Raw genomic sequence first — 23,479 nt, 5'->3', positions numbered from 1 at the left:
ATGTAATTAGTTTCACAAAAGATAAGTGGTTCTTTTAACTAGGAATAGGCAAAAAAATAAATTTTATAGATATATAAGTACCAGACTTATGTGTGATATATTTTTGTCTAAAAGAGACATTATTCATGCCACAATGTCAACATTTATACTGTAGACATTTAAGTAAACCTGCATTTGAGGTTCTTAAGATCTTCACATTCTTCTTACCTTCACCTAAACATTCTTTCTCACTCTCAGGCTGAAAATTAGTTTTAAATACAATGTCAAAACCTACATTTTAAATATTAAAACTCTTGGATTGCAAGATTTGAGTAAAATGTTAGAGTAAAATGTATTTTAATCCTTAGGTCACTCTGTTAGCTTATCTAATGCATGGCTTTAATTTTTTGTTTTACTGAGTTTTTTTCTATCTACGTATATTAAGTATATCAGTTAGGATGTTATATTGTGCTCACAAACAACGCGAATGGCTCAAAACAACGAATATTTTCTTTTTTGATTCTCCTATTTGTTCATCACTGGTTGGTAGGAGGGTCTCTGTTCATTGTACTCTACAAACAGTCAACAGTTTGACCTTTCAATCACTCTTCCAGAGGTAAATGAGAACACTGATGTGTCTCAAGCTGGTAATTAATTGGTCTGTCTGTAAACTGACATACTGCTTTTTGCTTATAACTCATTGGTCGGAATTAGCCACCCAGGAGGTGCTATCCTATATGATCAAGAAGAAATATCATCAGAAATATTTGGCAAACAACACTAGTGAGCACAGCCATTTTAGTCGTCTGCCTTCTTCCAAATTAAAAACAAACAAAAAAAGGAAGCTTCCCGTTGGACTACGTTTAAATAAAAAATAAAAAATAAAAAGATTTCATTTTTTCAGACAAAAATTATAATATTGAAAGTTCCACATCTATAGAAGTTCATTTTTTTTTATAAAGAGAGCAATTCATCAAGAGGACATAACAAAATGTTTACGCTCTTAATAACAGTTTCCAAATATATGAAGCAAAAGTTGATAGGACTGCAAGGAAATAAAGATAATTCCACAACTATAGTAAGAAATTTACTCTTCGAATTTATTTTGCTCCTTTTTCCAGTTTCTTAAGGTAAAGGCTTAGATTATTGATTTGAGGTTTATTTTTCTTTAAAGCATTGGATAAATTAGAATTATTTCATCCTATAAATTGCTTGAAATATATAAAAAACTTTAAATACTTGTCTTTATTTTTGCTCATTTCAAAATACTTTGGAATTTCCCTTAATACCTCCTTTTGACACATTGATTATGTGAAAATATATTTTTAATTTCTAAGTGTTTGGGAGGATTGTCTTGTTATTGTTCTATTAATTATTAATTTAATTGTATTATGGGTCAGAGGATATACTTTGTAAGATTTTGATCTTTTAAAATTTGTTATATTTGTTTTATAACCCAGGATATGGTCTGTTTCATTGAATGTTTCATGCACACTTGAGAAAAATATGTATTCTGCTATTGTTGGGTGGAGTGTTTTGTGTTTGTTCTGTTTTTTTTCTTATGTTTCTCCTTTTCTTAGTTCTTTGGGTTTTTTATACATTTTTTAGTATTCCATTTCAATGTATCCATTTTGATTTTATCATATATTAGCATAATATTTTAGTGTTTGCTTTAAGGATTACAAAATACACAATTAATTTTTCCAGTGTATTTATAATTAATATTGTACCACTTTATTTATAATATAGAATTCTTATTACTAGATAGGCCCCTTTATACTCGTTCTTTTATGCTATAGTTATCTTATATATCTATGTACATCGAAACGCACATCAGAAAACATATTTTTGTTTTCAACTGTCAAATATGTTTTTAGGAAGTCAATAACGCAGCATTATTTCAGTGCTATTTTGAATTCTCATGTCAATCCCTCTTCCACCCATTGCTATTCATTTTTCAGCACTCTCAGTTAGCTGGGCCAACATCTGTCTAGGTTTTATAGCTGAGCTCAATGGGATGAGAGTGGCATGTGTTTATTTTATCTTACCCAGAAACCAGAATGCTGTCAGCAGGCTTTTAATTACAAATGTAATATATTTTGTAGCTCTAGGGATATTCAGATTTTCTGCTTCATTGTGTGAGTGTCAGATTTTCAAGAAAAAATTATATTTTGTTTCAGTGTCAAATTTGTGGCATGATGATACTTATAATATTTCTTTATTATGATTTAAATGTGTTGGAAGTTTAATGTATTCACTCTTCCATACTGATAATGGTCATTAGTGGTTTCTCTGTTGTTTTTCCTTAGAAATACTGGCTGGGGATTTAGGAATTTTATTAATCCAAATAAAGTACTAAATTTTGACTTTATAATTTTTTTCTCTTTTTGACTAATTTGATAATTTTTGTTGCTTAATTTAAAAATTTAAAGCTATACATTTACCTATAGGACTGCTTTGTATGTAAAGCATAGAAACAAGTTTTGGGATGTATTTTCATTACACTTGAAATATTTTCTAATTTTTTTACTTTACATTTGACCTGTGGGTTATTCATAACTGTTATTTAATTTATAAATATTTACAGCCTTTCTGTATATATTTTTATTGATTTCTCATTTAATTCAAGTTTGATCAGAGAAAATACTTAGTATTAATTCAATCAACTGAAATCTATTGAGTTATGTACTAGTATATGGTCTATTTGGGTAAATATTCCATGTATGATTGAAAAAAAGTTTATTATGCAATTATTGAATGTAGTATTCAATAAATGTAAATAAACACAAATTAAATCAATTTATTGATAATTTTGTTTAAATCACCTATACCTCAATTAAGTTTTTGGTCCTCTTTAATCAATTACTGAGAGAGGACTGTTAAAATCTCCAAAAACTATATTTATTTAAAGTCATTTTTTGAAAAATTAAAATTTAAGCTCAGTATTTAAAGTCACCATGTTGAGAGGCCTCAAAATTAAGTCAATCCGTGTCTTACTTCTTCCATTTAAGGTAATATTAAGAAAAGAAACACTTCCACATGAAACGAAAATACATGTTTATATAAACGTTTTTTCAGGAAGGCGTAGCTCACAATGGTCCATGTGGGGATCAAGCCGGCAACCTTGGTGTTATCAGCACCATGTTCTAACCAACTGAGCTAATTGGCCACCCCTAAAATATATTCTTAGTATTTGTAAATACATTTGTTCAAGTAATATTAACATCCGCAACAATATTACTCACCATACATTTGTTGATGAAATAATCTAAAGAATGGAGTGATAGTATACTTTCAAAGATTTCTTAATTATATTAACATGTTTCAGATTATGAGAAATATATACACACACAACTCTCATGTGAAACATGAAAAACATGAAAATTGGCACATATATATGTTAAAATGTCATTGCATAATAATGATGATAATAAACAGGCAGGGAGTTATATTTTGAGCTTGCATTAGAGCTCACATTCTAAATAGTTATGATTTTATGCCATTTTGTAACAACTATGATAATTCTCAGAAATGGTGATAGAGTGCCGATTCAGTTCCATTCAGTTTTGTTCAGGTGTATGTGGGAGGAACACCAATTCAAAATACTACAATTTGCTTGACTTTATGGCTAAAATGGTATTTTGGGGTACATTTTGACCACATTTTGATACATTTACAAGTGCCAGTGTCAGCACCTTGAACACGTCCCCCATTCATTGTTAATTAGTTAAGTAATGAATTTATTGCCTTTTGGTCTATCACAAACCTTATATGATAGCTTTACTAATAGATGACAGATCAGGTAATGGAATTGTGAAGTCTATTTTAAAAAGATTTCCTAAATAAGAGAATCATAATAGCTAAGTATATTATAGTTAGTGAACCAAAAAATAATTTTTTATCTTCTCAAGGGAACCATTAATGTTCAGAAAGGGGAGAACACTTCTTTATTGTCTTTTTAACTTTTTGTCATTGCATGATTTCTTACAAAACCATTTTGGTTCAGCTAAAGTTCTCCTGGCCCCATTCTTAATAGCTGCAGAATAAAATGTCAACTTGGCATCTGGCTAGTGACAAGCATACTCTAGAGCCTATCTGTATAAGTCATTTCCAAGCACCGATTTACATAGTAATTGTTTTAATGTCAGCGTATTCAATTTTCAATGGCTGGTTTTAGTCACTCTGTTTTTCTATTCTAATCTTGCCATGTCAGTTGGGTTTGATAAATCAGGGATAACTGGTAATTTATTTTGCTTTGACAGGCCTGAAAAATTAGTTTCAACTGCTGACTATAAGTGAGTGTGTCTGAGTGTGCATCCCTGTGTGCCGGGGAGGAGGGGTTGAAGGAAATCACAATTTATTTAGTCACCTAGTAAATAGGAACTTATTTATACATTTTTATATGCAATATTTCATATAGTAATATGATTAACACTTTAATGTCATGTGATATTTTATGTCTGTACTACGGAACAATAGTGGATTGTGTTTATGCGGCTGTGTGTTCATTGTGGCATTATGGCAGAAACGTGGTGAACACAGAGGGTAGACTAAAAGAGGAGGCCGAGATGGGCAGGGATCAGAATATAAATGGAGGTTAGTGTTGGTGTTTTCTGACTATTATTTTTAGTGCAACAGTGAGTCTTTTAAGTATTTTAGGTGGGTGGGGGGCATACAATGACCTGCTTTAGTTCTTAAGGCTCACTATTGTTCACTCTATAGAATGGATTGCACAGAGGCAAAAGGGAGTGTGTGAAGTGTAATTATGAGGGTATTCTAAAATTCTAATTAAGAGATGATAACGGATATAGTTGAGATTAAGGCAAGTGCATGCATTCGAGACACATTTTGGTACTACATTTTAGAGATACAATTAGTAATAGGCAAGGAGAGAGATCTTAGAAACAGACTAATGTACTAATGTCCATAGTAGTTTCCATAAGCTAGTTCACAAAAAACTATGAATGGTATTCACTTGAACAAAGGCTTTGAAAGATTATTTCCTACCTGTTGTTCCTGATTATTCATTCCTCCTCCAATCTACTGCTTATGATTTAATTGTTTTCTTTTTTCAGTCATATTTAGACATACCCTAGGCTAGAGCAGGTTTTTTTTATGGTTCCCATCTCCCTCTGTGGCAGTATTCACTCGTAATTGGAGTGCATGACAGTCATTTGCTTCAAAATTCACTTGAAAATTTGGTGAAAGAAGATACTTCATCAACTTCACAAGCAAATCACAATAGGAACATGAAAGGAAGCTAGTGCCTCCCAAATTTCTATATACCTTCTGAAATTGAGAGATAAAACAACTTTATGCAGGCACATTTTTGGATGGTTAAATTCAAACAGTTCTGTGAATGTGTCCTAGCATTCAACAGCAAGAGTCAAAACAGTTAAATAAGTTTTCTATTTCACATAAAATTAAAATAAATAGCATTCTAAAGATCTCATTAATTCATAGTTAAAAGAAATTGGACACATATAACTGTTTTTCCTTAAATTCAAAATTGACTCAAAACTTTAATTGATTTATCATTTAAAACTTAGAATTATAGTTCGCTGGATTTCCTTATATTTTGTATCTTCATGATATAATGGGGAATAAAGGAAGGAAATCAGAAAGATTATTACAAGGAAAATAAATAACTGAATAGGCCGGGCTGCAGATGATTTGGTAAACCTGGTCTCAACTTTAATAATCTTAATTACGAATAGAAATACCATATGACCCAGCAATCCCTCACCTGGGTATCTACCCAAAAAATCTGAAAACACTTATCTGTAAAGATATATGTGCTCCAATGTTCACTGCAGCTTTATTTGTGGTGGCCAAGACATGGAAACAACCAAAGTGTCCTTCGATAGATGATTAGATAAAAAAGATGTGGTATATACACACAATGGAATACTATTCTGCCATAAGAAAAAATGAAATAGTGCCATTTGCAACAACATGGATGGATCTTGAGATTATTATAGTAAGTGAAATAAGTCAGGCAGAAAAAGTTGAGAACCATATGATTTCACTGATATGTGGTATATAAAACTGAAACAAAGGAACAAGACAAATGAAACAAACACTCATAGACACAATATAAGACCCAGTCTTATATAAGACTCGGTCTTATAGTAAAATAAGTCCAGGTTTTATATGAATTTTTGCTCCAAAAGATGCATTAGAGCTAATTGTCAGGTTAGGTCTTATTTTTGGTGAAACACGGTAGTTTAGTGGTTACCAGAGGGGAAAGGGGGAGGGAGGTGGTAGATGAGGGTAAAAGGGATCAAATATATGGTTGATGAAAAGGAGAACTGACTCTGGGTGATGAACACACAATGCGATATATAGATGATATATTACAGAAGTGTACACCTGAAACCTATGTAACTTTGCTAACAATTGTCACCCCAATAAACTTTAATTACAAAAAATAATAATCTTAATAAACGATGAGAGAGTAGGAAAGTTAGCATCCTTGCTTTGAAGTGGGTTAATAACAATTCAAAATGACAAATTGACTTGTTCAGCACTTTAGTAAAGGTCATGAAACTCTACTTGTTTAGAATTATTATTCAACATAATTTCCAGATGGCAGGACTGTTTCGATTCTAAGGCATTGAAAATTTAAAAATTTACTCAAAAGTCTGTGTATGTTGAGAAATTGCCTCTTCTCATACTCATATACAAAGTAGATGCTATACCCTATTCACATAGTGAAGAGACTCCTTTCCTCTCAATAGACTTTCCTATGTAGGGGCATAGTCATTATTAGATTAACATTCCTAGCCTCTTGCCACCTTCTCATACACAATTGATGAGATTGAGTTACAGAGCTTATCATACTTGGCTGAGTTCCTCCTTCATTTTTCTTCTTTGGAATCTGCTAGCCTGCAGAGATCAGACACCTAACTCTGCCCTCCATACCTTGTTATACATTCTGGAGGTCAGCATCACAAATTACACTTGGCCTGCACCTGAACCATGCCCACAAACATATTATCTAACCAATAATAATGGTAATATTTTAATTCCAAACCATTTCCTGGACAATCCCTCATTTGGTTCTGAAATTATTCAGGGAGCAGTTGACCGACGAACAACACCAGTTTCAACTGTGCAGGTCCACTTACATGCAGATTCTTTCAATAAATACATACAGTATTATAAATGTATTTTTCTTCCTTATGATTTTCTTAATAACATTTTTTCCTTTAGCTTACTTTATTGTAAGGATACAGTATATATTACATGTAACATACAAAATATATGTCAATTGATTATTTATGTTATCTGCAAGTTTTCCAGTAAACTTCCAGTAGGCTATTAGTAGTTAAGGTTTGGGGAAGTCAAAAGTTATAAGTGGATTTTGACTTCACAGAGGGTCAGTGCCCCAACACCTCCTTGTTAGGGTCAACTGTATTAGTCTAACGTAACTGGAACACCACCGAAAGCAATCGTATAATCCAAGAGGATGTAAAAATCATCTTATATTTTCTCAAGAATTGAGATATCACAGAAATTGCTCTGAACACTCAATATCTTATTTATTGTCAAATTCACAAAGCTAAAATGATCCTTATTTTGGAAATATAAGTGAAATGTAAATGAAAAGTTAGATTTTTTTAAAAAGCCACAATTCAGAGTAGAATTATTTTAATTCAAAAATATCACAGCTACTCAGCCATCTTTTAAATGCATCTAAATTAATGTGCATGTGTCAGTTTTTACCTGGATAAACATGTATTCTTTTATAACAGCAAAAAAACAAGAACCTCATATTTATGATGCATTTACCTGAATTCTCTGTGACGCCTACCTCAGCTCTCCTACACACATGACTCTGTTGTGTCCTAATCTCATGCATTTCTTCTTTTAATAGATGTAATTTTATCTTACACACATTTATACTGTTTTTAAGAGTATGTGTGGTAACTACTGATTAATTTATTCATAGCTAGGGAGTAATACTTAATCAAATATGCTTCAATCTTTTCTTGCTAACAATATATTCATGCATAAGCTTATCAATTTATTTTCTATGCAGGCCATCTAGCCTTCATGGTTTTCTGTTTTCCTAGTTTACATGTTTTTTGAATTCTAAATATGTTTCATATTTCTCATGTTGAACTGGAGGTCAAAATAAGATGTTTTATAGCATACAAACATGTGGCATCCCAGATGTCTGACTGAATACAAAGAAAATGCACAATCAGTATAAAGGTGGGGGAAAATTGAAGTGTAGTGAAATGAAGTCTTCCAGATATCCATTGACTGGACATTTGCCATATGGAAGTTTTCATAGTAAAATTCTTATCAATATTGAATTAAATAAAATGTAAAAATAATATGTTCTAAGGACAGCTCTCAGGTTGAGCCCAGATACTACAGATATAGGCATGCTTAAGTAATAACTAAAGACAGGAGTATTTGAAATACATAGACATGTCTTCAAAAAAACGCAAAAGTCAACCAAAGGTGTAGGGCTATGACTATGGAAGAAAAGGTCGAAAATTTGAAAATATCAAAGCCTAGATGGTAAGAAAAACTACAATGCAATTTACAAGATTGGGAGATGCAAAAAACTATTTGGAAAAACACAAAAGAAAATTTAAAACATAAATGAAAAGCTTAGAATTTATTATTAGGATGTATGTAAGAATGATCTAATTATTGCTCATATGCCAATTGACTTTCCTTCATCTATGGCTCCTACTTAATGGGAATCTATTATTGATTCAATGAAATAATAAAGCCAAAAAAAAAGGCAGTGCATTTTTAAGCTATTGAATAAGGAAAGGCAAGTAAAAAAAGGGCTTTCTGGATTGGGAGTTCTGAAAATTCTTCACAGCATACTAGCACATAAGCATATTAAAACACCTAGAACCATTGTTGTTGTGTTTTTTTTTGTTTGTTTGTTTTTCAAGTAAATGTGAAGATAAGAATGGATAGAGAGCACTTGCAAGTCATGCAAATTTTGCATTCTCTTCCACAGATTCCATCAATATAAATAAGTTATGGTCAATTATCTGTAGCCTAGTTCAATTGATAATACTGGAATAAGTGTCAAGTTGCTTTTATAATTTCAAGTATCACTTAAACAGAGCTGCACACGCTGGTAATTATCTGTGCCTGCATTTTCATAAGCACAGATGAAGTCAAAAGCATAGGACTTTAAACAGTGGGATCTCAGATCTTTGTAAGACTTTCTTTGGCTCTTGGTTTCCTACCTGTAGGACCTTGACAAAATCAGAGGCAACATTGGATCTCTCTGTATCACTGAGAGTCAGATACTGGACTAACCAGGGTAAAGTATTATTCTGGTAGTCTCATACTTAACATTTTGCTGTCATCCATCTCCAACCCTCTTTTAAGGTTTTTATTTTTTATTTTTCAGTATCATTCTACTAGGTGGCTCTCTGTCCTAGTAGATACCCAGCTGCAGTAGATATGAATGTAGTCACACACCATAGTTTAGCCACCATTTTTCTTCCCTAACATTTAAAATAATGGCTTCTGATACTGTAAACTCAGTGACTCTAATAAAAATTTCAAAGTCTTTTTCTTCCCATTCTGAAATTTTCTTTTCCGTTATTGCCTAAGAATATCTTTTCTGAAAAGGTGGTGGTTATGCTAAAAAACAGTCTCTGAGAAGAATGGAATAACAGCCTTCTTTTGACTTCAGTGATTTTCTCCACTGTTTCCATCTGCAATTCTTTCCACTTGAATACACACATTAAAAGACTGGAAGTGTGAGGGTGGGAGAGGAGGTGGGAGGAAATTATTCTCTGAGCACATTTATTATGCCAACAAAGCAATTTAATGCATCTTTGATGGTGTGCAATTAAGTATTAAGATGTCTCATAACTAGAAATGTTCTTGGTCAGTGGGAATTACTGTAGATAATTTCAGGTAACCTGGGAACAGTTTGGCTAGCTACAAGGCCTAGACCAACACACAAAGCATGCAGTTTAGGGAAAAATTGATTTGTTCTTCATATTAATCCTCTGCTTAACTATACTGGGAAATGCAAATTTACCTACAACTTGAAAAAGAAACCAGTAATTCTTTCATATTTAAAAATAAATTTACAAAGACACAATCGGGAAACCAAAAACGGTCCCCCAAACCATAATTTACTGATTTTTTCTAAAAGGTTATTTTTGAACAAAATTAAGACTTTTATTTACTGTATATTATTGGTTTAATTTAGATCCCTATATTTATTAGTTGGCCTTATTTTATTTTCTCTGATTTTCTTTCTCTCATACCAGTGTCTCCAAAGGAAGAGTAAGGTGGGGAGGAATAAGTATATTAGTTATAGTTGGATAGATTTCTCCAATATGCATGATAATTCCACAACTTCAAATTCTGGTCACATTCTATGTTCTTGGCATACTTTTGGCATTGTATATGCTAACAAAAAACCCATGACAGACTGGAGAAAAAAGTACATTAAGCAATGTTAGGAGGAAATAGGAATGAACAGAGAGAACAGGGTTTTCAGGTAACTAAATGCGATATAATTCTTGGTTCCATTTATACTATAATATTCAGCTATGATTCAGTTCAAACTGCCCTCACTGCCCACTGACAAGCAATTCATGAAGTGACAGAACACTGAGCAACCCCCATTACCACTGGATTATTGATACATTAATTTTAGGTATTCTTCAAGGAAGATGTAACTACAACAGCACTGAATACGGCTGGTGTGAAAATAAAGTTGAGAAAAAGCATAAATATATGTAGACCTTCTGACAGCACTAATCATCTGAGAAAATGTTTCTTCATAATCGACATGATCAAATGTAAAAATATGCATATAATCTTAAAGCATTTCATTTTAAATGGAAATACTAGTCAACTCAGTAATAAAAATGTGTATTAAGGTTTAGAGAGTCCATAGTTATTCTTTTGGAATATTAAAAGTTATTCCATTTTAAATCAAACATTTAAAATCATAAAATAGAAAAGTCTTTTATAAAATGATTCAGGCAAAATTTTTAGTTATATATCTCACTGTGATACACATTAAACATAATAAAACAAAACAGACAAACAAAAGAAAGCCACTCTGCACACGGTGCTTGTCGATACTCACTTAGCATGGCGAATATCTGGCAGGGACCTCTCGAGAGCAATATTGTTGCTGACAAAAATGTTGAAACCATTTTCCCTGTAAGCTGAGTCATCGTGGTCTTCTTCAGTGAGGGGATAAGGTTTCCCGTGTTCACCTTTCCCTAGCAGGAGAAAACAAAATGGGATTATCATGTGTACAAAAACTGTTCCATCTCCTAAAACAGATAATAAGACTCGAAATTTGTGTATATCTTTAGTCACCTGTTAGTGTAATCCACAGAAGGCTCTAGTAATAAGGTTGTATTATATCATATTAATTATTTTATTTAGAAAAAAGAAATATACTCATGATAAAAAAAACAAACTCAGAAATAAAGTGTAATCTCACTTTCCAGAGAACCACTGCTAAGATTTTAAGTATGTTTTCCAACATTTGTACGCAGATTCTAATATACGCACTCCTTTGTGATTTGATTTTTTTCCATGTAATTGTATCAAAAAGCCATCTTTTTCATTTTTCAATGGTTGATATTATTTCATTATATCCCAGTTTACACCATTCCACTGAGATATACTTTTAAGTTATTTCTAAATTTCCCGATTATAAACAATGTTAAAATGAATATCGTTGCTTATATATTCCTAATTATGTATTTTTGGAAAGGGGAGGATAATTCATACAAATAGCTAGAATACCTTTACAGTAAGTTTATCATGGTTTTCACACATCCTCAGAAGCATTAGATAACATTCTAAAATTTACTGGTGAAATATATATTATTCATACTTTAATTTGCCTCCTCTTGATTACTAATGAAATTAACTTCATATACATTTATCATTGTATTTTTACAACGCAAAAATGATTGTTCAATTTTCAAAAACAATTTGTATGTTTTTTTAAGTAATATCCTATGTTAATTAAATTTTTGTTAATCACGTACATTGTACATATTTTCTGTTTATTTCATTTAAATCGAATTTAAGACTTCTACAGTACTTTCCAAGTGCTGCATGCAAGAAGCTTGTCACTCCAGCCTAACAAGTAAGAAGCTGAACACAGTGAAACAGCCAACTCTACTTGAGTCTGCCAGAGAGCAGAGAATACAGGGCAAACATTGCCCGCAAGCCTGGAGAGACAAAAAGCACACAGGGAGCCAAGGCTTCCCGAAGCAGGGGCTCACGAGTGGAAACTGCTTGGGAACCGGTGCTGGGACAGAAACACCTGACCTGTAATTGACGCGTTGCTGGAGGCTCAGTGCCGAGAAGTGAGGGTTAAAAACTCCAAAAGGAGGGACCCGGTCATAGGGAGGTTCCGATAATTCTGAGAGATTTACCTCCAGAAGCTCAAGCAGTTTCCCAGCGTAAATACCGAAGAAAAATGCCCCCGTGCTTTCCAGTAACGGAAGGAGAAAGGAAGCCATGTTGAAATACGTGAGAGCACAGTGTTCCTCTTATAAGGACTGTCCTCAGGAGAAGCTAGTTAACCGGAACTTCACCAGCTGAGGTGTGATCAGAGCCTAATTGGGCTGGGAGACGGGAAATACCCAGCTCCCACCCACTCTAGCCATCCTATCCAACCAAAGAAGGGAGGGGAAAAAAAAAAAAAAAAGAACACCTGAGAAAGAGTTGTGAAGTTTGCAGTCCTGAGGCACAGGCTCACTAAAAGGCTGGGAACTTAATCATAAGAGTATAGACCACCTCCCCTTCCCTCATACCTCATCATCACGTTATAAAAGGCCTACCTACAGCAATTTCTTTTACCAAGCACATCATGTCCAACTAGCAAGAAAAACTTACAAGGCATACCAAAGAACAAAAAAACATGATCTGAAGAAACAGAGCAGGCATCAGAACCAGATAGGGCAGGGAGGTTGGAATGATCAGAATGGGGACTTAAAACAACTGTGATTAATATGCTAAGGTCTCAATGGACAAATAAATAGCATGCAAGAACAAACGGGCAACAGTAAGCAGAGTGATGGAAATACTGTGAAAGAACAAAATAAGAAATGCTAGTGATAAAAACATTGCAACAGAAATGAAGAATGCCTTTGATGGGCTTACTAGATTGGACACAGCTGTGGAATTAACCTGGAAGTTTGAGAGTATACTAATTGATATCTCTCAAACCAAGAAGCAATCAGAACAAACACTGAAAAAAGTGGAACAGTATATACAAGGAGTGTAGGATAACTACAGAAGGTGTAATGTACACATAATGGGAAAAGCAGAACGGGAGGAAAGAGAGAAAGGAACAGAAGAAAAATTGGAAACGATGACTGAGAAAAATTCAACAAAATTTAAAAACTATAAAAACTGATAAGTTAATTTGTCAAGTTTGTTACTAATGAAGGTTAATATATAATCAACTCTCTGTACTAAGAACAAATTTGAAATACAATATTTAAAGTAATTTTTAAAATAACATGAAAATATAAAATATTTAGGAATAAATCTAATGAAATATGTACAAGGCTGCTTTGCATATTAAAATATAAACATTGCTGAGAGAAATGAATGAAGAATTAAAAAACTGAAGTGATATATCATGATCTTGGATTGAAAAAATATGATGTCAATTCTCCATGAATTGATAATTAATCTATAATGCAATCCAAATTAAAATCCCAGGAGTTTTTGCTTGTGGGTAGTGTTTGTCTGTATGTAGGTGTGTGGTCTGGAGGGGTGGGAGTGGGTGGATCAGTGAGATTAAGGAGCTGAAAAAAAATATAAAGTACTTAGAACGCCAATCACAGTATTAAAAAAAAGAACATAGTTGGAGAAAATTAAAACTATACACATTTGGCTATAGAATAAACCAGAACTAATTTGGTTACATAAAAATAATAATGCAATCATGTAGTAATAATAACCAGTCATTACTGATTATGATATTGTCTTCATTTGCTAATTATGGAAACTTCACTTTTAAAAAAACAGTTTCTAGTATGTCTAACATCTAGCGATATGGGTAATTTTCATATTTAAAAAATTATGCTTTTTTTGACTTCACATTAAGGAGTTAACAAGAAGCATTTATATTCATTCTGAACACAGCTAGTGAAAGTGGAGATAACATAAATCTATGTGCACAAATTGATGCTGTTGATAAGAATTTGCTATGAAAGAAACTAAGAATTAACTATGCTTAAAATAGACCTGTTTGCATAGAAATCTGTGTTCTACCATTTTTCAGCTTTCAGTGTGGACATCTGAAAAGTTTTTATTTTTCAATTGTTTAGATAGTTAGCTCTTAATTATCATAAAAATGTTCATTATCTGCAGATAATGCAGGAGAAATCACGTTAAGAAATATTTCACCTCAACATCCCAATCATTTTAAAGCTTACTTAGCTTTAGTCATCATTGGTGCATCTTTCTACTTACACAGATAAAATTTTTTCAGTCATTAAGAACTAATGATGAAACACATTTGTAAAGTCTTGTTCAAAAGCTATTGTAATTTGTATATTATAGGATTTCTACATTTTCTCTGTCCCCCTCCTATCCTCATTTCTTCCTAAGGGGAAATTCTTGACTTAATTCCACATAGTGCATTCTCCAGACAGTTACAACTATTTTTTTTTTAATGTACTCAAACTAAATTGAACATTACTGTCAAATGTGTCTGACTTGGTCTGTTAGCATCTTCCCTTGTGTAAAAATCATAAAATGTCAAAGTGTCAGGGATTAGACATTTTACACTTCTAAAAAGTGAGGCAACGTCGTCATAAAGTATTACATGTCTCCATGGATGCAGGTAGAGAAGTTGAGATAAAAACTATGAAAGAATTAGGTTTGTGCAAAAGTGATTGCGGTTTAAAAGGTTAAAAATAATTGCAAAAACTGCAATAACTTTTGCACCAACTTAATAGAAAGAATATAAAAAAAACACTTGTAAAGGGGCAACATAAAATAAAGGTAGCAAAAGAAGAATAGATTAGAAAACTACAAATGAAAAAACAAGATTGGGGGGTATACTCTTCAATAAATTTACTCCTTTCAATAAAGGAGTAAAAGTATCATTAATGAAATAATAATTTTATAATCTGGTATTAGTAATATTGTATATAGTTTGAGAAGACAACTAAAATTACGTTTTATGGTATGATGAGGCAACTATTGAGGCTGGGATCCTAAATAAGTTCAAGAAAAAATATTTTAGTTAAATATTAAGAGGAACACTGAAATTATCCTGGTTTTTAAACTGAGTGATAAACATATGTATATATCAGATTTAAAACAGTTTCTATATAACAATCATCCCCTTACTATATTTTGATTATGCCTTATAAGAACAATGCCATTTATGGTAAAATTTTACATGATGTTGAGGAATAAGTGAATTATTTTTCAACAGATTATAAAGAAAGGTGGATGCATGAGAAAAGATGAAGGAATGAAAAATATCTTATTTCATATAGTCATTAAAGAATAAAAACACCACAAACATCACCTTCTCTTTCAGGGTCAGGATGGTTGGTGGGGGTGGAGGAGTTGGAGCATAAGGGACTTTGAATATCAAACAGAAAAAGAAGCAACTCATGAAAGTCCTATTCTAAGAAATATATATATATATATGTATATATATATATAATTCTTATATATATATAAAATATATAATTCTTGTTTGAAATATCATTGGATTTATATGTCTTTTTTCTTTTTCTTTTTGTTTGGATTTACATTTCTTTGGAACTAGAAAAGACATTCAACCTGCTCACTGAAGTATAAATATCTCCCTTATGTCTGTAGTAATGGAATGAAAAATGATCAGTGATCCATGTCTCATAAACTTCCAGTTTTCTCCAACAAACATGACATACAGAAAGTGTAGAAACCTGAATGATGCAAATAATCCTCTAGTAAAGGTTTTGAGTGATGGGATTTTAATGGAATGTAGAAGTGCATTAGATTTATAGCAAGTTCTTAAAGCCTAAGTTTAAATTTGTTATTGTCAGAAATGTCTATATTTTAAATTAACCAATCAACATCTCTATCTCTATACTACAATTTTCTACTATTTTTATGTATTTTTAAAATGTTTCCTTCATTTCATGACGTATTTATTAACTGTATCTAGGTAGCTAGCTGTGTTACTTACAAGGGGAATAAACAGTTCTTGTCATGCCAGTACACTTCCTGGAATGGGATCTGGTCAGGCTTAGTCCTAATTCCATGCCTCACTCAAGGAATTTTCATTGATTGAATCATCCTGGAAGTGATAACTGAAGATTAGTTTTCAAGAAATCGTGGATTTCACCACTACAAACATGGAGAAAACATATCTATGCAAGTTTGGCATATTCTTTGGGAAACCCAGCGTCATTCTTTTCCTAAATTGTTTTCACATGGACTCCCAGTAAATTGGCCTTTAATTACCTCCTTTTTTCTGCATAAGGAACAGACTTGTGTTCTGATGCCAGAGGGTTGGGTTTTTAAGAATTTTCTTCTAACTATTACATATATATGGGATTTTATGTGGGATTACATATCTATTCAGGGATTTTTCCCTGAATAATCATAAAATAATCACATCTTTTAAAACTTTCATTTTTTTTTTCTTTCTTCTATAAAGTTTATATGAATGTACCTCAGTACCAGAGTAAACCTAAAAGGTATAATGATTTTAAGGAGCATTGTGCCCATTAGAAACCATACACAGTATTTTTTTGTGAAAATCAGAGAGCTGATCACAATTATATTAATCAGGGTTTGCATTTATACAAGTGAATTCCAACACATAATTCTAAGAACCACTATTCTAAAATTTTGTAGTTTGCTTTAAATAAGTTATAATAGGTTTATAAATGGTAATTGTGATTATTTTAATATAATTATATTTTTAATATATTCCTTGAATTGTTTACTGTAAGTTCTTCCCCTGACATAACCATTGATTTTGGCAGATTGTTTTTAGGCTTTTGTATATTACAACTTTGGATGGGGTTGGCAGAAGAGAAATACACGTACATGAAATTCATGTTTTGGGGTGAGATAAGTGTGATATGGCCTGAAAACTTATACATACATAATTATTTAGTTCTCATTAATGACCCCTTTTCTTTTGGCTCTGTGGAAAATTACAACATACTTCTTACAGATAACTATTTCAAGGTACAAAATTCCGATTGAATTTGCAAATTTGGAGAAGTAAAACTAAATATTAGGAGATTTACAAAAAGAGATAACTTGTCTGGAATAATCTAGCTCGTTCAGATATTGTTCCTTTGGCATCATCTTAACAAATATTGTGTGAAGAATAGGTTTTTTTTAAAAAAAATCTTTAATTATTATAAACACAATATTGAATTGAGATGAAGAGCAAAGAATCCATTTATAATATACAAAGAATATTGAAAGACTTGGTTTCTGTTTCTGTTCTTCTGTTTATAAAGTGCATTATCATGTCACATTTATTCTTAAGAAATATCAATTTGTTCATATCTAAAATGGAAAATTAATCTTTTAGGGCTATTGTTAGATTTATATGTGAAAATATATAACAAATCTAGGAGCAGTAAAGGTTTCTTGATACAAACAAGATATGATATTCTTATGGCTGTCAGTTTTCTCTATTAGTAGCAGCTGAAAATCTGTTTTGACTAAGTCAATAAATTTCCATTACCCCATTTGTTGTAGGGGAAGGGGAAGTGGATGGCGTTATACTAGTTTCAGCTGTATCACTTGTACCTACTAAGCAGTGTGGCTTTCCTTGCCCACCTCCTCGTCCTTCTTTTCACTTTCTCCATCTCTCTCTCGTTCTCGTTTGTTTCATTTGTACCTTTTGTTGTTTTGTTTGTTTGTTTGTTTCTATCTTACCTTTAAAAGTTAACTAATTCACAATGTTTGTTAAGAATAACAAGTTCCCCTTCTCCCTTCTCTGTGCCACAGTACTCACTTTCAACTAAACTAGCTGATACATACACACAACATGCATTGTTGCTGTATTTTAGTGTTTAATTTTTAGTTTTAGTCATTATTACAAAATTTCTACTGCATATGATGAGTATTAAGGCTCTTTCCTCCCTTTGCTCTTACCACATGTGCACATTTCATCTCCCCATCCTATTATATAGTTTTACAAATTTTGATTAGAAGTAATTCTTTGGAGTCATGCCTATGTAAATATGGTTCTGAGCATATGACTATGTGTGCTATTCAGTGTTGAGTTATATACTGCATTGTAATTATATGTAGTCTTCATCTTTCACCATGGAGTTAATACTCATCATTATTTTTGTTTGTTCTCCAAGTTTTGTAAGAACTTTAATAATAATTCAACAATAATTCAACCACAAAACTCCTCATCAGTTGTTTATACATTTTCTTTCAAAACTTTGAAGTACTGCTTCTTCTATTACTTTTACACTCTTAAGTAATTCTTTCCAGGAGCCATTTGCCTTCATTCTGGATGGGTTGCTCTTTACACCTGGTGCATAGCTTTCACCTTAGGTCTTACCTAACAAACATCTTGGCCTCACCCCTGTGCGCAATCTACTGTTTTGTGTGTGCTGTAATCTAACCCTCTCTCATTTTGCTAGTTATTCACATTGCAAAACATATTTCATGGGCTAACTAACAAAATTAGTGTGGATTGGAAACCATTATGTCTCTAAACATCCGTATTCTACCCTTATATTTTTCTGACAGGATATAGCATTCTAGATTGCCAATAGTTTTCCTTCAGCATTTTGAAGATTCTATTTTTTATTATCTTGTCTTATGTATTGTAGTGTTACTGCTTTGCACGCTGAAGCCATTGTGATTCCTCCTTCTTTGTTGGGGACCTTTGTTTTATTCCTTCCTGGAATATTTTAGGATCTTTCCTTCATCCCTAAAACCTTAAAACTTCATATTTTGTAATGATGTGAGTCCTTTATGCTGGGGATTAGGTAGTACTTTTCAATTTGAAACTAATGTTCTTCAAATTTAAGACACTTTATTGAATTTATTCATTGTCTTTTCTCTATTCTCTTTTGAGATTTCCTATAACCTTAATTGGGGACCTCTTAAATTGGTCATATAATTTTTGAAAATAATTTCATGTCCTATCTCTTTTTCATTTGTGCTACTTCTTAGGGGACTTCAGTTGTTTCTTGGTAATTTGTAAGAGTTTTCCACACCTGTTTGTGTATTCCTTTATTTTCAATAATTTTTTTCCCTCGACTGTTCCTTTAAAAGCATTATGATCTTTTATGAACGCGATATATCCTCTGATTTCTCTAAGGATTCTATATCAGCTATGGATTACTCAACGTTGGGATATCTGTCTGTCTTTATATCTATCTGTTTGTCTGTATGTCTGTCTATCTATTTATTTATCTATATCTATCTATCTATCTATCTATCTATCTATCTATCTATCTACCATCTATCTATCTATTGTCTATCTATCATTGATCTATCATCTATCTATTACAGATGTGCATTTATAAATCAGTCAAAAACTGGAAACTGCCTGTAAAAGATGGAAAAATATAGCATGATAGCAAAAACTCTCCCTCCCTATTATTTAAAGATATTGAAACATTTTAAAACTGTAACAAAATTCACCACCAACAACCACATGAATAAATTAAGGAAAGAAGCCAAGAGGCAGGGGGGACCACAATGCTCCTATCAATACAAATGAAGTCATATACCTCACAGTGACATTTCAGACAACAACTGACAGCATATATGATGGTGGTCCATAAGATTATAATGGAACTGAAATTTTCTATTGCCTAGTAAAGTCATAGCCACTGTAATGCCACAGAACAACCAATTACTAACGTGGTTATGGTGATGCTATTGCAAAAGAACTTAACGTGCCGCCAGGTCATATAATAGTATAGCACGTACAATTATGTACAGAGCATAATATTTGATGATGACAATACATTACTGATTTATGCATTTGCTATATGATACTTCTTGTTACATTAGAGTGTACTCTTTCTACTTCATAAAAACGTTGCTGTAGAACTATATGCTGTGTTATGCTGGTAGCAGTTTTATAGTGTTTACCTCACACTATGTTCACCAGGTGTCTTGATTGCATCATTTTCTCTTGTGTTTGATTTAATCACATGCTGTTCTATACAGTAACATGCTGTATACGCTCGCAGCCTAGGAGCAACAGGCTATGTATACCATATACAGGCGTGTAACAGGCTATACCATCTAGGTTCTCGTAAGTGCCCTCTATGATGTTCTCACAAAGACAAAATCATCTAAGGACGCACTTCTTAGAACGTATTCCTCTTGTTAAGTAGCACATTACTGTATTTAATCATCACAATACCTCTGTAAATTAGGTATGCTAACTCCTTGTTTTTGGAACAGGAAACTGAGGCTCAAAGACTGTAGGGTTTGTTAGGCACGTCTGCTGCCAGCTATCTGGAGCTCCGGCTGTGGATTGTGAGGCCAGGATTAGAACTCAAATAGCAAGACTGCTGGAATTGATCATTGCCACATCTTAACTGCATTATATTAATGCAAATAGCAATTTGGACTTGGACAACAAATATTTATGTCCTGGATTTCACATCAAAATTTCCTCCTCATTTCAGTTTCAGTCATTTGATTAAATGGAATGTTAATAAAATAAAAAAAAATCCTCCTGAGAAGCTGTAAAATTCAGGTTGGTTCTTCCACATTTCCACCCTCAGTTTCTTCATTTACAAAGACAAGAGGTGTTGTTAAATAGTTCTAGTCTAACTAATATTCTACACTAATTTTTTTTTTTTTTTTTGCTAAATCACCGTACACCACCAGATATTTAATTGACAAATATCTCAAGTTTGAGTACTTTGCAATAATAATTTCTTGAAGCAATTATCAATAATCTCAAAGGAAAAACTATACGATTTAGTCATATAGCCAATCTATTAGAAGAATTGGGGGTTCATTGTGAAACCAGGCAATAAGATAATTAGGGGCAATCTGAGGGCACAGTGAGATTCAATATATACTTGTTACCTAACTAAAATATAAAATATAACAAAAAATAAGGAAGTGGGAATAAACTAGATTAAAATGTATTAGGTTCTTTCACACAATTTGCCACCAAAAGACTCATAGTTTTTGTTTTTGTTATCAAAATCTACATTGATAAAGAAAATACAGTTCTATCTCATACTGAGTTAAAGATGACACTACTGTATGATCCAAATACAAAGTAATAGTTTCCTCATAAAAGTTACAATTCATTGTGTTTAAATTAAAATTGTCTCCATTCCTCAATCTCAGAGGAACTCATTACATTTACTCTCCGCAGTTAAAGCAAACTGATCCCAAAGCAGAGATGAAAGAGAATGAAGTCCCTAGACCTACAGTTGCAATAGTTTCCTTGCCCAAATAAAGCAGATATAATAATTATGGCTACTCCATCATAAAGAGCCAAATGGGAGAAAAAGTGACAAACTAAGCTGAATCCTAGGAAAGGAACCCAATGCATTAGAGAATAATTTAGATAAGAAGGCAAGGGCTTACAAGTAATAAATTATAAAATCACTCAGTATTAACTACATGCGTAATAACTGAGAAGTACGAAGAAGAGATTAAGTTTCTTGACAAAAGTAGTTTAAGCATCTGTGAGTGGAGAGAATTTTTTATCTTCTAGGAGAGTTGGTGAACCGTATTCCTATTCACTTACTGAGATTTTAGTTGTGCAGAGATTAGAAAAATTCAAGTTCATGGTTTTCTGTTTTATCTCACTAAATCACTCACGGCCAACCTAGATTGTCTTTGTTGCACAGGCCTCTTTGAGAGTGAAACTTTGCCAGGGTTGCGCCAGCCTATGTATATAGGAGCTGTAGCTTCTCAGGTCATTTTAAATCAGTTTTGAGGATGTCAAGAGAATAGATTTTTGGAGATGTGAATCAGTTCCATAATTCACACATACGTTCTTGCCAAAACAAGTATTGTCTTGAAGAAACAATACACTATGAGAAAAAAAAAAATCTTTTTTAAAATGTCAGTTAGGAAAGTAAAAAGTGATAATTACCAGATAACGTGAAATTACAAAATAATAATTAAAACACTACAGTATTTTCAAATGTGAGGAGGAAATGAGACTTAAAAGAGAAATTCATTGCAGACGGTCACTAGGAGTGTGGTTGGGAGACAGTTAAAGAACGATGATGGGGAGTCGGTCACAACGCCACTGCTAAGGAGAGAAGGAGTATATCAAAAGGACACAGGAAAACTTAGAGGACAAAAGTCATAGCTTTTCTTTATAACGTAGCTTATCCTTTTATCAATCTAATTTTGATTTTTCATTTTAACTGGTCTTTGAAAAAAAAAAAAAAGAATCCAAAACAATGAAACCATGCACATATACAAGATTTAATTTTTTTTAAAGCGTGTTATACATGGTAATACTTTTACACAAATATGACACTTTAAACATTCATAAAGGGTAACCATAGGGCCATTACAGGATAGCTATAGTTTCTGCTTTCTAGAAGTTTTTAAGTAAATACATATGCAAAGTTATCCCCCTAGTGGTGGTGAACAGAATAAAGAAAAGGAAATGCAAAGAGAGCTGAAATGGGCATTTTAATTATGGCTGATATAATCCCTGGATTTTTATAACTTGACCAATTAATGTTTGAATGACCAACAATTTTTACGTGAGTTCTATGTCTAATTTAGCTAATCCTCGAGTTACAGTTTGCTGTCAAAGAACACCAGTCTCAAAGAATGTCCTGATGAAAAGTTTTCATAAATCCATTCATTCAACAAATATTACATACCTCTCATGTGCTAGAAGCTGTATTCAGACATGGAAAACAGACATAAAAACAGCCATGGTTCCAGAAATGGAAGATAAGGTGTTCAGGTATGACAGAGTTTTCTAAGTAAATAATTCTTCCCACTTATGAAAAATTGAATATTTTATCTTTGGGTGATTTACTACTTCTATTTTTTAAAACAAATCATAATTAATTTACTATTTCTTTATCTACTTTAGCCAGAAAAAAGCTTTTTTTTCTTTAAAACACTGCAATTCTCTCAAACTTCATTATTATATCTACATCAGGAAACAGCAGAATAATTCAGCATCTAGTATTTCTTCTTTTTTCTCACTCTGTTGTGAGGTCATTTCTGGGCCCTGAGAGCAAATCCACTTGCTCTTTTAAGATTGCACCAGAGAGTTTTGCCGTGCCTGCAGGGCTCGGGAAAGCTGATCCTTCTGGTTTTGATAGTTTTTCATTCCCCAAGGAAAGTTCCATAAGCTTCCACAAATTTCTCAAGCTCAAAACTCATTCCCACTACAAGGACATTCCACAGAAGCAGTGTGCCTTCCTTCCATCTGCAGGTACACACTCAGAGACCATTTTAGGTTTATTTAAGAGCAGTCAGCACTCGAACTCTCCCAGGAAAAAGACTTAATCTCAGCACAATTAGTAGAATAACTAGATAGTGA

At 32.6% G+C, this 23,479-nt stretch overlaps 1 protein-coding gene across 2 annotated transcripts in view; it reads right to left on the bottom strand.

The window, feature by feature from the left end:
• GALNTL6 (polypeptide N-acetylgalactosaminyltransferase like 6) overlaps positions 1–23,479 on the bottom strand; it is a 934,503-nt gene that overhangs the window by 538,263 nt on the left and 372,761 nt on the right. For both annotated transcript variants that reach the window (XM_019733270.3, XM_074338318.2), the window contains exon 4: positions 11,081–11,219. In XM_019733270.3, the coding sequence (XP_019588829.1) occupies positions 11,081–11,219 (139 nt within the window). The remainder of the gene's footprint in view (positions 1–11,080; positions 11,220–23,479) is intronic.

Source organism: Rhinolophus sinicus, chromosome 15 (assembly GCF_057876585.1).
Source record: "Rhinolophus sinicus isolate RSI-liver-muscle chromosome 15, RSI-T2T, whole genome shotgun sequence".
Classification (NCBI taxonomy): domain Eukaryota; kingdom Metazoa; phylum Chordata; class Mammalia; order Chiroptera; family Rhinolophidae; genus Rhinolophus; species Rhinolophus sinicus.
The sequence above is the reverse complement of the archived record's forward strand: the minus strand, read 5'-3'. Positions and strand labels throughout refer to the sequence as shown.